This window comes from Polistes fuscatus, unplaced genomic scaffold, assembly GCF_010416935.1.
Source record: "Polistes fuscatus isolate 324 unplaced genomic scaffold, CU_Pfus_HIC Scaffold14, whole genome shotgun sequence".
NCBI classification, from domain to species: Eukaryota; Metazoa; Arthropoda; class Insecta; order Hymenoptera; family Vespidae; genus Polistes; species Polistes fuscatus.
In genome coordinates, this window is record NW_025113042.1 from 1,397,593 (window position 1) to 1,412,100 (window position 14,508).

Genomic DNA, 14,508 nt, shown 5'->3' on the forward strand with positions numbered 1-14,508 from the left:
AAACAATTATATTACTAATTACGTCTTACAAGGGGACCTTACACTAGGATACTCACGGATTTTAACGAGCTTTAGTATATTAGTAGTATACATATAGGGTGTTATCGTCGTAAAGGGTTTTTTCAAAATGCCTAGCCGATTTTGAGAAAAAAGATTTTAAAATTTTGATTTTTGTTGTATACATGTTTATATTATCCTAATTTCGACTGTCTATCAGGTAGCGCGCTAGCGTCAATAATAGCGTTCTTGCTTCTTGTGCCGCTAGTTAGTGTTCGATCCTTCATGGGGGAAGTTTTTATTGATAATTTTTTTCTATCTGTTTTCAAATTTTTTTTCATATTTCTTAATTTTTAAATACATATAGGGAAGAGAAAATTATTTATTACAAAAAAATTAGAAACAATAAATTTTTTCGCATCTCGCTCAATTAATAAAATTATATAAACAACAATTTTTTAAAGGATCTGTAAAAAACAAACTTCATAACCGTTTAAAAATATTTCTCTATCATTTGGTTTTAATAATATCGAAGCGTACTATGCATATCGAATCGTTTCATGAAAAATTTTTGATGACAATTGATGATGGATTATTGAATGCTTTTACGATAACTATCATTTTGGAATCTGCGTTTAATAAATATTCATAAATGAAGAATAAATGTTAAAACTCATGGATATACAATAATTATATATGAAATTGTTAATAATTAGAATATATACGATTGTTATATTTGTTAGTATATTAAAGATTTATCTATTTTTATATACCTGTTAAAAAATAAAATGTCAACTGTAATTCAAGTAATCAATTTTTCTTTATTATTTGCGCAAGATGATAAAAAATTTATTATTTCTAATTTTTTTGTAATAAATAATTTTTTCTTTCCTGTATATATTTAAAAATTAAAAAAACTGGTGTGAGTACTTATGTACGCACGTAAGAAGTTATACTTCTTTGGCGTACCAAAACGAATATAACCTCAATAACATTTAAAAAAACTTCAAAAAAAAACTTCAACGAAAAAAATAACTTAAAAGAAAAAAATAATTACTATTACATATATATAAGAAAGAATAAAAAAGTAAAAAAATATAAAAATATAGATATCAGTCCACAGTAAATGTAAATGAGATATATCGAATTACTTTATGCGTCAACAGCCATGGCGCGGTTACAGCATTAGTTCTCGCTCGAACATTTAAGTATAGCAGCGCTGAGTACGATTTGTATTTGGATGGGTGACCCGCTTGAGAATAAAAGGGGAAGAAAAAGAAAAGAGAAGACAACTTCATGCCGTATACTTGAAATCGCTTTGCCGCGCGTCGTTAAAACCGACAAACTTCATGGTGTCGTTTCTCCAGACGCTCCGAACAAAAACACTCAAAACTACATTTTTCCCAACGCGCCAAAAGACGTATAACTTCAAAAAAAATATTATACGTAAGTGTATTGCTATTTACATCTTTTCTACGGATTTATAAGGTCTTGAAAAAATGTTGAAATCTTGGAAGTATTACATGTTCTTGAATTTAAAAGAATTAAGTATTTCGAATCGTTTATCTTGTAGTTCAAATGGAAATTTATTTCTTATATAATAAAAAATTAGAAATCAAAAGTAATCGGAAACACCGGAAAAGATATTTTTTAAATAAAAGTACAATGAAAATGCTTCATAAGTAAAAGCATTTTTTTCCTAATTCAATGGCATAAATAAATCTTTAAGTATAATTAAACAGTGCGGTTAAACCAAGAAAATTTTAAATAAAAATTTTTTCGAGTCACAAAGAGTACTTGTGTTTAAATAGTTTTATCTTGTTCATTTTATGAGATTTCCATTAACCAATAGTTATTCTTACTCTTTGAAAATCTCATACGTATCCTGAATCGTTCTAATGCAACCTTCTCCTTACAATCTAATTAATTATTGTTAAGATCTTAAAAAAATCTTCAAGTCAAGCTAGTAATAAATGTTCTTTAGAATATAATGAAATAGGTATCCGAAATCGTTTATCCTATAGTTCAAACGGAAATATATTTCTTATATAAAAAACAATTAGAAGCCAAAGGTCATCGGATTCCGTGGGAAAGATTTTCTTTAAATGAAAGTACAATGACAATGTTCCATACGTAAAAGCATTTTATTTGCTAATTCAATGGCATAAATAAATATTTAAGCATAATTTAACAGTGCAGTTAACCCAAGAAAATTTTAAATAAAAATCTCTCGAGTTACAAAGAGTACTTGTTTTTAAATTGATTAATCTTGTTCTTTTTATGAGATTTCCATTATTTAATTGTTATTCTTACTTTTTGAAAATCTCATACGTATCCTGAGTCGTTCTAATGCAACCTTCTCCTTAGAATCTAATTAATTATTGATAAGATCTTGAAAAAATCTTCAAGTCAAGCTAGTAATAAATGTTCTTTAGAATATAATGAAATAGGTATCTGAAATCGTTTATCCTGTAGTTCAAACGGAAATATATTTCTTATATAAGAATCAATTAAAAGTCAAACGTCATCGGATTCCGTGGGAAAGATTTCTTTTAAAGTTAAGTAGAATGGTAATGCTTCATACGTAAAAGCATTTAATTTGCTAATTCAATTTCATAAATTAACATTTAAGCACAATTTAAAAGTGCAGTTAAACCAAGAAAATTTTAAATAAAAATCTCTCGAGTTACAAAGAGTACTTGTTTTGAAATTGTTTTATCTAGTTCTTTTTATGAGATTTCCATTAACCAATTGTTATTCTTACTTTTTGAAAATCTCATACATATCATGAATCGTTCTAATGCAACCTTCTCCTTACAATATAATTAATTATTGTTAAGATCTAGAAAAAATCTTCAAGTAAAGCTAGTAATAAATGTTATTTAGAATATAATGAAATAGGTATCTGAAATCGTTTATCCTATAGTTCTAACGGAAATATATTTCTTATTAAAGAATCCATTAGAAGTCAAACGTCATCGGATTCCGTGGAAAAGATATCTTTTATACAATACAGCATTGACAATGCAGCATAATGCATAGTAAACAAATTTAAATTTCATAACTAAATCGCATAATTAACAATTTAAATAAGACTTATTCGATTGGCTATATAAACAGCGATTCCAATGAATAGCTTTATTTGTCATATGAATAAGTGGTTGATTGTGTTGCTCGTGCTTATACTTTTTGCAAATATGAATTTAGAAGGCTTGGACGATAGTGCAGTGGTCATCTCTGGAATATCGGGAAAATTTCCAAAGAGTAACAATATCAATGATTTAAGGGAAAATCTAATAAATGGAGAAGATTGCGTATCTGCGGATCATACAAGATTTAAATTAGGTAAGAATATGCTTAATTTGTTTTTGTACAGAAATAAAATGTAATAATGTGCGTTATTTTTGATTCATTAAATTATTATTTATTAGGTCATTCGTGTAATGTATCATCGCGTCTAGGGCTCTTCTCTAATTTAACGAAATTTGATAAAGTTTTTTTTGGAATTAATGAAATTCAAGCAAAATATCTGACGCCAGAAGTAAGAATGGCATTGCAAGTTACGTTTGAAGCGATCATTGATGCTGGAATAAATCCTGTAGAATTACGGAACTCCGCCTGCATGATCGCAGATCAGCGATCATGTTGCCGGTCCTAAGCCCGGGAAAAGGAGGAAGGTTGTTGGATCAGGTTAGCTCCCTACCCAACGTAAAAAAAAGACTATGGCTCATAGAACCGACACTCTGCCTCGGAATAGGACTGATATACAGATGACGACACATGCAAGGAAAAGGACAACGAAATGGAAAAAAGAACATATAATGCGTCTGGCTACCTGGAACATCAAATCATTTAATAATAAATATCAAGAAACCCTGAAAGAACTGAAAGATAATAACATCGATATATGCGCCTTACAAGAAACCAAAAAGAAAGGCAAAGGACAAATACAGTACGAAGACTACTTAGTGATCTATAGTGGTGTAGAAAAACAAATCAGGGCAAAAGAAGGGGTAGCCATCGCAGTATCCAAGAAATACAAAAACAACATACAAGAGTGTAACTACATATCTTCACGAATATTGGTGGTAAAAATAAAGCGGAAGACCAAAAATTAAATATAGTGTCAATTTATGCACCAGAAGATAATAAACCCAAAGAAGAAAGAGAAGCCTTCTACGACCAACTACAAAATTTAGTCGGATCATTACCAAGTAACCAACAAATGATAATCCTTTGAGATTTTAACGCCCGCATCGGAAACGAAATAATACCTGGAATAAAAAAAGGTTCAACGAAAACGTGTTAAATTACAATGGAGAACTAATGACACAGCTACGCACATTTAACGAGCTAAGGATTAATAATACATTTTACAATCATAAGGAACAATATAAATTTACATACAGCAACACCAGAGGCTTCAGGTCTAAATTGATTACATTGTTACTAACAGATACGTCCAACCAAACCAAATATTAGATGTTAGGACGTTAAATCCGCGAATGTAGGAAGCGATCATAGCCTGCTATTAGCAAAATAAGAATGAAGTTTAAACCCCAAAGAATCTTGCACGAGCAACTCAAGAATTGAAAATAAACATCGAGTCACTATGGAACTTACCAACCAAACAACTATACGAGAACAGGTTGAAAGAAAAAATCGAAAAAGACCCAATAAAAGAAGAAGATAACATAAACATAGCCTGAAAAACTAAGAACCAACATTTTAGAAGCTGTATGAAGCCCTGGGAACACGAACTGTAAAAAACCGGGCTAGAATGATCAAACTCCTTGGTTCCGCCCAGAGATTAAGGAAATATGCAAAAAAAAGAAAATGGCATACCTTAACTATAGGACATTAAGAACACCTGAGTCATACGAAATGTATAGACGAATCCGGAATCAAACAGCGACATTAGTAAGGCAAACAAAGCAAAATTATTGGGAGATTTTTTCGAAAAGAATGGAGAGTGACTTCTATGGACTCCAAAAACAAATCTGGCGATTTATTAGAAACAAAGAAAGGAGGTCAATGAAATGATAGAAACAAACCAGATCACAAAAGAAAATTGGATTAACTATCTAACAGAGCTCTATAAATCAGAAGAACCTCAAACGGAACTAAATACGCCAGAAATAATAACCAGAAGCGACATACAAATTGAGCCAGTGATGTAGAAACAGCTATCCAAGACTAAAGAATAGGAAGAGCTCAGGGCAAGATGGCATCCAAAACGAGTTAATAAAATATGGTGGCCAACGTCTCACACAACAACTAACATTCCTAATCCAAAAAATATATACCAACACAAAATACCTGACGAATGGCGACTAGCACAACTATAGTTATGTTTAAAAAAGGAGACAAAAAGCTGCCTACAAACTACAGGGGAATAAATCTTTTAAACACTTCATTAAAACTAACAACAAAGATTATAACGAATAAAATTAACAGCTTAACGAATCTATAAGACGAACAACAGGGATTCAGATCAGGCAGATCGTGCACAGACGCGGTTTTCATCATAAGACAGATAACAGAAAAACAATTGAATACAACAGACCAGCATATATGTGTTTCATTGATTTGGAAAAGGCATTCGACCGAGTGCAGTTAAAGGATGTTATACACCTCCTCTATAACCGGCAAATTCCGAATAATCTTATCAAGACCATAGAGGACATCTATAGAAACAATAAGATCCAAGCAAAGATAAATGGCGCCTTGACTGAACCGATTGATGCAGGTCGTGGTATCCGACAAGGGGATTCCCTAAGTCCCCTGCTTTTTAACATCATTATGGACGAAATAATAAGAAACGTAAGACTGCTAAAAGGATATAAAATGGGCAGCGAAGAAATAACCATCCTATGCTATGCTGATGACGCTGTATTAGTGGCCGAAAATGAGGATGATCTACAACGTCTACTACACCGATTTAACTGCATAGCCAAATCATTCAACATGAAAATATCGGCCCAGAAAACTAAATGCATGACAACATCAAAGACACCGTTAAGATGCAAACTGGAAATTGAAGGGAAGGTTATTCAGCAGGAAATGAGATTTAAGTACCTAGGAATAGAAATCTCAGGATATGGTGATGTTGAAGCAGAGGTAAGAGAACAGACAATGAAGGCATCCAGAATAGCGGGTTGTTTGAATGACACAATATGGCGAAACAAAAACATGGACATAGAGACCAAAGCAAGAATTTACAAGGCAATGGTAAGACCTATTATGTCACATACCGCAGAAACTCGACCAGACACGGCGAAAACGAAACAGTTACTAGAGACAACCGAAATGAGAGTTCTTCGCAGAATAGCTGGAAAAACACTACTGGATCGAAGAGAAGTGAAGATATAAGAAGAACATGCAAAGTGGAAAACATTAACGAATGGATACTAAAAAGAAAAAAAGAATGGAACGAACATATCAACAGAATGGACAACGGAAGAATTGTCAGAATTGCACGGGATAAGTCACCGGTAGGCCGCAGAAGCACGGGGCGCCACGAAAACGATGGTGCGACAATTTAACAGTGCAATAGGCAGAAAAACGTCGTTACGAAACAGGCAATTTGCCTAAACTAAAGAAAGAAGAAGAAGAAGAAGAAATTACGGAACAAGAAAACCAATGTTTACGGAGTATTGAGTTTATATGAGTCAGATTGTTATTCAATGAAAGATAAAACTAAAGTAAGTAAATAAAATGATCTAATGGATTTAATTTAAAGGTAAAATCATTCTATGTGCAATTGTTTTTATTTTTTTTATTTTCATTATAGTTGGAAGGATATAATCTACTGGGGATTTGCCGTGGTTTGCTAGCAAACCGGATCTCGTTTTGTGTGGGTTTAACTGGCTTAAGCTGCACTATCGATTCAACCAACACATCAGGTTCATTAGCGATTCAAAATGCGTACGATGCTATAAAAGCTGAGATTGCGATTACGCTATTGTTAGTGGAGGAATCTTAAGCTTACTTCCCAAACATCTTACCAACTGTATGATTTTGGTAAAATAAGACTATTCTAGGTTTAATTAATTCCAATTCTTGCGTGTAAAGACAAAAAGGCAATTTTTTTTATATTTGTTTCTTTCAATAATAATTAAAGGTCTTAGAACAGCAAGTTAAATATTTTCGTAATTTTAAATAATTTTCTGTTTTATGCATTCTATTATTTAGGTTCATTGTCAACAGACGGGGTAAATAGTTCTTTTGATAAGAAAGCGTCTGGATTCACGAGAAGCGACTCGATAGGAACAATTTTCCTTCAAAGAGCCGAAAATGCAAAGCGAGTTTATGCCGAGGTCGTTAATCTTTCTGTTAAGTACACTGAAGCAATTCCAAGAAACACGTGTCTATTTCCCACAGCCGAATTTCAGGCTCAAATAATGAAACAGACATTGAAACACTGCGGTCTAAAGCCAAGCGACGTAACTTACATCGAGGCTGATGGTAAAGCAATCAAATCTATGGATCTCGAAGAATTAAAGGCAATGATCTTGTTTATTGTCAAGATCGAAGTCTTTCTAATCCTCTTTTAATAGGATCTGTTAAGTCAAACATTGGTAACGCTTATAATAATAATGCAATAAATTCGATAATCAAGGTAAATTTACTGAAAAGACAAAATTAAATATAAAAAACGCTAATTTGGTTTAATATTTCACATTTGTTTATTTTATATTTCTAGGTACTAATTGCTATGGAGACTGAAGTTATACCTCCGAATCTTCATTATTCTGAGCCTCCAGAAGAGGCCCAATGCCTTCAGGATGGACGCGTAAAAGTAATTACAGAACCAACACCTTGGATGGGTTGTTACGCTGCAGTAACACAGCCGCTTTAAACGGTCCTTCTCTCACATTATCCTAAAACGTCATTCAAAAAAGAATCAAAGAGAAAACTTTCACCATATAATATGCCACGACTTTTTGTAGCTTCTTGTCGAACTCAGGAAATGATATCGTCGATCTTTGATATTGTAAGATATTTAATTTACGACCGAACTGATTAGGCAAAATGATCGTGAACTATATTCTTTTGTGTTTAGTTAAATTCGAAAAAGGAGATGATGAATTGGCTCAATTAATTACTGATATTACTGAGAAACCATTTTCCAATTCTCTGTATTCTGGGTATACAGTAATTCCAGATTTTGAAGCAGCTGATTCAGAGCAATCGATAGAAATGGTTCAACCTAATATGTCAGTTCAATCTCGAAGATCTGGTTCGTTTTTTCGGGGATGGGATCACAATGGATCGGAATGGGTACTACAATTTTATATTTAAATAATTAAAAAAATGTTACATCTCTCTCTCCTCTCTCACTCTCTCTCTCTCTCTCTCTCTCGTATATATTAAATGTAAAATTCTCTTTTAGGTGAATCACTAATGAAAATACCAATCTTTGCCGAAGCAATAAAAAAATGTGATGTAGTTTTAAGACCTCGAGGTTACGATATTGAGCATATTATATGCGATAAAAATCCAACAATATACGATAATATTATAAATTGCTTTCTGGGAATAGCAGCAATACAAGTAATAATATATCTAATGTTTCCTCTTCAGCAGTGTTTATTTTTTCTTTTTTTTAAATGAATAATTTCGGATAATTGTTACGTAGATTGGTTTGGTAGATACTCTATATACTGTTGGTGTGAAACCAAATTACATGATCGGGCATTCTGTTGGTGAGTTGGGTTGTTCTTACGCAGATGGTTGCTTTACTGCTGAGGAAATGATTTTAAGCGCTCTTTCTCGTGGTTTGGCTTCAGTAGAAAGTGATTTGATACACGGAACGATGGCCGCAGTTGGTCTCGGTTACAAACAGTTGCGGCATTTCTGTCCTGAAGACATTGATATTGCTTGTCATAATGGACCCGACAGTTCTACCATAAGTGGACCTACCGAGTCCATAAAAGCTTTTGTAAAAGAATTACAGGTAATGCTTAGGAGATATTTTTTGATAGACATTAAAAATATTAAAATTTTGAAACTATACTTATTTTTTCTTTAGGGTAAAGGAATATTTGCTAAAACCGTGCCGACTAGTAATATTGCTTTTCATAGTCGGTACATTTCTCCAGCTGGTCCAAAGTTGTTAGAATATTTAAAAAAAGTCATCTCTCAACCAAAAAATCGCAGTAAACGTTGGCTATGCACGTCACTCCGAAAAATGAGTGGCATTTAATGAAAGCTCACCGTTCTTCACCAGAATATCATACGAATAATCTCCTTTCTCCTGTCTTATTCGAAGAAATATTAACAATGTTACCAAAAAACGCTATAATGATTGAAATTTCTCCCCATGGACTTTTACAGGTTTATTTATTGAAATAAATATTTTAATACAGTTTTTTTAAATTAAATAACCTAATACTTTTCATTTATTAGGCAATTCAAAGAAAATCATTGGACAGGTGTTGCATTAATTTATCATTAACAAAACGAGGCCATAAGGACAATGCAACTTTTATTTATCCACATTAGGAAAGCTTTATAATCTTGGATTTCCAATTACGCCAGGAAAGCTCTATCCGAGAGTTCCTTATCCTGTTTCCAGAAAACCCCATCTATTTCTCTTCTTGTTCGATAGGAACACAGTTCTGATTGGTAAGTACAAAATAGACTTTTTTCAAATGGATGCTATAAACAATTATTGTGTATGTTTGACAGGCACGTGGAAAGTGGTAAATTTTGGGAAACTCAACAAATAGAAGTACTGGTAGATTTGGAATCAGATAAATACAAGTTTTTAGGAAATTTTAAAATAAACGGCAATGTTATCATTTCTTCAGCTGTCTATTTAAAGTTGGTTGTGAATATGTACTCGAATTTAATACCGAATAAGGCTAATACTCTTTTATACTCGAGAACATTATTATTCACAATAAATTACTAGAAGTACTAGAAATGGCAAAATTCATTTAATTATTATGATATAAAGGTATAAATAGCAATCCTATAAATATAATATTTTAAAACAATATTTGAAATAATGTAAATTTTCAGGTTCAGGAAAATTTGAAGTAAAACTAAAGATGAAATTATGATAGCTTCTGGAACTATTCGCTTAGCAGAAACACAGAAGGAAGATATTCCAGAAATCATTTTACTAAAAGAAGAAACGAAAATTTTAGACGAAGAAAATATTTACTCTAATCTACTTTTACATGGTTACCAGTATGAAGAATCTTACAATTATTAGCGGACTTTCTACATCGTGTTCCAATAGAACGCTTAAATGGAGCAGAGACTGGAGGTTATTACTAGAAGGATTAGTTCAAGTTCATATTATCAGCAGTAGAAATAAAAATATGTTTGTACCGAGTAGGATACAGAAACTCTTCATCGACATGGAAAAATTAACAGAAAAAATCAAAGGAAACTATGGTAAGAATTTGAAACCTAATATTAACTTACTCGTGATTATAAAGATACAATATAGACCAAAAGTTCAAAAACTCTTCAAATTCTTTACCACGTAAATAAAAACTGAAATAAATGTGAAAAATCTTAAGAGCATTTTTGGACTAAAAATAAATAAATTTTAATTTTCTTTGTTTACAATCAAAGAATAAAAAAATAAAATTAATATTATTTATTAAATTATGCTTTGATAATACATTATTTATGACTGTTCCTTAACAATAATAATCTGCAGCAATTTTTTAACGTATAAGTACTAACATTTACAATTAGGAAATGTTACAATAGACAATTTGTTAAAACAAAAATTTCTAGTAGACAAGAATTTAATACGTATATTTTTTTTCAAACGACATAAAAATAGATTTTACACCAAATATGCTTGTACATCAAACTTGTTATATTACTAAAAAACATTTTTCTGATAACTTATTTAAATATCGTTTTTATAAATGTTTTAGACAAAAAATAATAAAATGTATCATAGTTTAACAAACTATATGGACTATACTGATTTTTTATCGTACCTTTACCGAAGAAGTTTGAAAAACGGGCAAACGTAATTGCTTGCCCCGGAATTGCAATAAGTGGAATCCAATTTAAAGAAATAATATTTAAAAACAGCAATTCGAAAATTGTCGCGGATGAACTTCGATTTATCCAGAATATCGAAAAAACAAAGATGGATATCGACGACGAAGTACACGCAGTACTAGGATTAATTTCAAAAAATATTGGCATGAACAGTGAAGAAAAGATATTGTTAACGAATGAGTCAAAAAAGAAAAATGAGAATATTTTAGATTTTCTCGAGAATACCATAAAAAAGACGAGGAAAAACTTTAATTTAAAATTAATTAGTAGAGAGTTGCTTTATGAGACAATTCATGAGAATTTTATTTTAACGATTATAAATAACGCGCGTTATACCGATGTAAGAAGACTTATTAATACTCTCGGTAAAGAATAATTTTTATTGACAATCATTGAAACAAAAGAGGAAGATAGTGCGATTTCTGCATTAACAAGTGTGGGATTAAACATCGTCCTGAAAATAAAAATTGCTCTCTGTCGTACAGCTCTTCTTTTACATAAAGAAAGAAATTTAGGAAAAACTGTTGTCGTTAATAACGACGAAAACTGTTTAGATCGGTTAAAAATCTGCTTACAAGACACATAATATGACAATGTTATATTTGTGGTTAACACTATTATCGATAATGATATATTTGAGATACTTCGAGATATAAAAGGAGAACTGGCGTATTAAAAACTTCAAATTTTTGATCTACAAGATGCTAAGTCACCGAAATTCTCACTTTAAAATGAATTCTATGAATCACAAATAAAACTTAATCTTCGTGAAAAGTTATTAGCCCCAAACGGGGTATGAGGCACATACAGATGGATGCCATTGCGAGTAAAGTCTACTTCTTCTATGCGTTGCAAGCGAAAATTAATAAATCAGGCTCATTAGTATAGATTGAAAAATTATCATTGATTAAAGAAAAAAATAATAGGATGGTGAAAGTAAAATGTTCTGCATTTGACTTAGGTGCATACGAATATTGGTTAAAAAATGATGTCAGCCAGAATCACAGATATCTATTACAGAATATTCAGGGACAGATGAGAAAGGTCGTAGAGTAATGGGACTAGTTGATAATTTTATATAAGTAATGAAATTTCAGCCGATCCAGATTTTACTTGGATTATTCCAGACACTATGAGCTTCGAAGATGCTTCAACAATTCCCCAAGCATATTTGGCAGCTTTCTGCATTTTGCATTCGGATACTTGAAGGTTTAAAAAAATTAAATCTGTGCTAGTACATTATGGTGCTAGTGACGTAGGACAGGCTCTCATAAATTTATCCTTATCTTTAATTTTGATGTTTACACTACTTACGAAACGGATGCAGAAAAACGGGTGATCGAGTCGTTGCGACCAAGTTTACCAAAGTCTAATATTATCAAAGTTGAAGACTATACAATTAATATTATGAATATTACAAAAGGCAAAGGTTTTGATTTTGTAGTTGCAAACTATTCCATCTTAGACGATATGGAAAGTTGTTTGGACATTGTTAAAAATATAAAACATTTGGTAATGATTTACGATTTTAAAGGGCCTAATTACAATCCATTACCACTATCTAATTTAATACGGTTCATAAGTGTATATAGTTACTGTTTACAAGACCTTATTAAGTTACCACAAAAAAGAAAGAGAGAATTAGCGGAATTGATGAGAAAAGCTCTACACGGGTTTAATAAAACCAATTATATCACGAAGAATTATGATTCAGGAGCAACAGAAGAAAGAAAAATTAAGGCTTGTGAACGTTACGGAAAGGTAATTAATTATGTATAAACTTTATGAAATAATACGTTCGATTTGTTGACAATTATGATACGAATGTATTTTTTTACAGGTTTTAGTCAACTTGCAAGAAGAAAAAAATTCTCTAACTTAATTCCTCAACTTTTCTTTCATAGCGATAAATGCTACCTCGTTATCGACGGTTTTAATATCTTTGGAAAAGTACTGATCGAATGGATGATCGAACAAGGAGCTAGAAAATTTATCATTGTTTCTAATATGTCAAAACAAAGTAACGAAAATTTGGTCCTTAAATGGCGCGAATATGGAGCAACGATCATTGTTCGACAAGAGGTTGACTTAAACAATGCCACAAGCTTTGACAAAATATTTAAAGAAGCTTTAACTATAGGTCAACTCGATGGTATATTCGATTTACAGAGAACGAAGATGGATTCGTCAATTTCTTCGTTAAAGTATTTTAAAGTTACTGAAATACTCGATAAATATAGCAGAAAGCACTGTAAATCACACGTAAAATTCTTCATTTTCTCCTCGCTCGACTTAGACGAAGATAGCTTAGGAGACACAAATGTGGAAAAATTATGCAAAAAAAGAAAAGAATCTTCCCTGCATGGTTTATTTATATTATTGCCTAATTTTGCGGGAAATACACTAGCTGAGACCAAATTCAAAAATTTATATAACACAAAGATGTCATGGTTCTTAAAATGACTTAATGCTGTACTTTGCACAGATTCTTCAGTAATCGCTGCTCGCCAAATATTAAAAGATAATTCCCCAAATGACAACAAGAAAAATATCTTTGTTAGGGAGACCGACAACGAGGTAATTAATTTTATTTTTATGTCAATAATGACATTATCTATTTTTTGTTTCGATCAAATCTCTTAAGATAGTATAATTGTTATAATTTTCACTGGTATTATAATTTAAATTATTATATATATATATATATATTGCTATATTATTTTTATATGCAAGTTTTATATCTCATTAATTATGACTGTGTTTAAAATTTTTTAGCAACGAATTGATGACGCGAATCCACAAGAAGAGGAAAAACGACAATTAGAACAATATCTTTATAACTATGATTAACAATTCTGTAAAATTATACAAGAGTTATGTAAGTTTCGTTGAGTATACGCTTACCTAATTTTAATAAGTCTCTTCTCTTTCACGTTGTTTCTTCTTTCTATATGCAAATTTTGTAACTTAGTTTGGAAAAAGATAATAATGATATCGTATATGAAACAAAATATGAAATGAAATTTATCGAAATATGAAACGTTAAAAGTATACTTTTTAAGAATAAAATTAGTATTAGTATATAGTAAAATTACATTGTTTCTCGACGTTTATGGCTCTTTTCGCCTCTTTTTGACTTAAGTTATTCTCTTGTTTAACGAAACACATTTTCCACTAACGTATACGTATATACACATAGTTTTGTCCAAAAACACAAGAGTTTTCAGCGACTGGATTACTCTCGAAATGCAGAAGGGATAATTTAGTCATGCGACATAAGGCTATGAAGGAATGTCCTTAAATAATAATCTAAAACAGCTAGACATAGCGATAAGGAAGCATCGCAGTACAGTGATAAAAACAAAGGAGCACAGCGATTCTTTTGTAAGGGCGCCTTCGTTCTTCTAACGCGCGTTCTCCCACCACTTCTATTAGGCCAATCATATGCATCGACAGCTACGGTATTTGTCT

The 14,508-nt window shown here is 31.5% G+C and overlaps 1 protein-coding gene and 1 long non-coding RNA gene across 2 annotated transcripts; both read left to right on the forward strand.

Moving 5' to 3' along the window:
• The first annotated feature begins 1,295 nt into the window (after positions 1–1,295).
• Positions 1,296–12,376, forward strand: LOC122514298 (fatty acid synthase-like). The gene is given in 17 exon segments (XM_043631030.1): positions 1,296–1,443; positions 3,205–3,342; positions 3,429–3,617; positions 7,192–7,464; positions 7,503–7,618; positions 7,703–7,840; positions 8,235–8,280; positions 8,393–8,553; positions 8,639–8,956; positions 9,032–9,179; positions 9,182–9,336; positions 9,409–9,480; positions 9,611–9,627; positions 9,691–9,825; positions 10,045–10,197; positions 10,250–10,498; positions 12,121–12,376. Coding segments are annotated over 17 exon segments (2,661 nt in total). The 5' UTR covers positions 1,296–1,346.
• A 1,198-nt stretch (positions 12,377–13,574) lies between these two features.
• LOC122514198 lies at positions 13,575–13,951 on the forward strand. Its single transcript, XR_006302997.1, has 2 exons — positions 13,575–13,614; positions 13,813–13,951. It is a non-coding gene; the product is annotated as an uncharacterized LOC122514198 (long non-coding RNA).
• Positions 13,952–14,508: the final 557 nt, after the last annotated feature.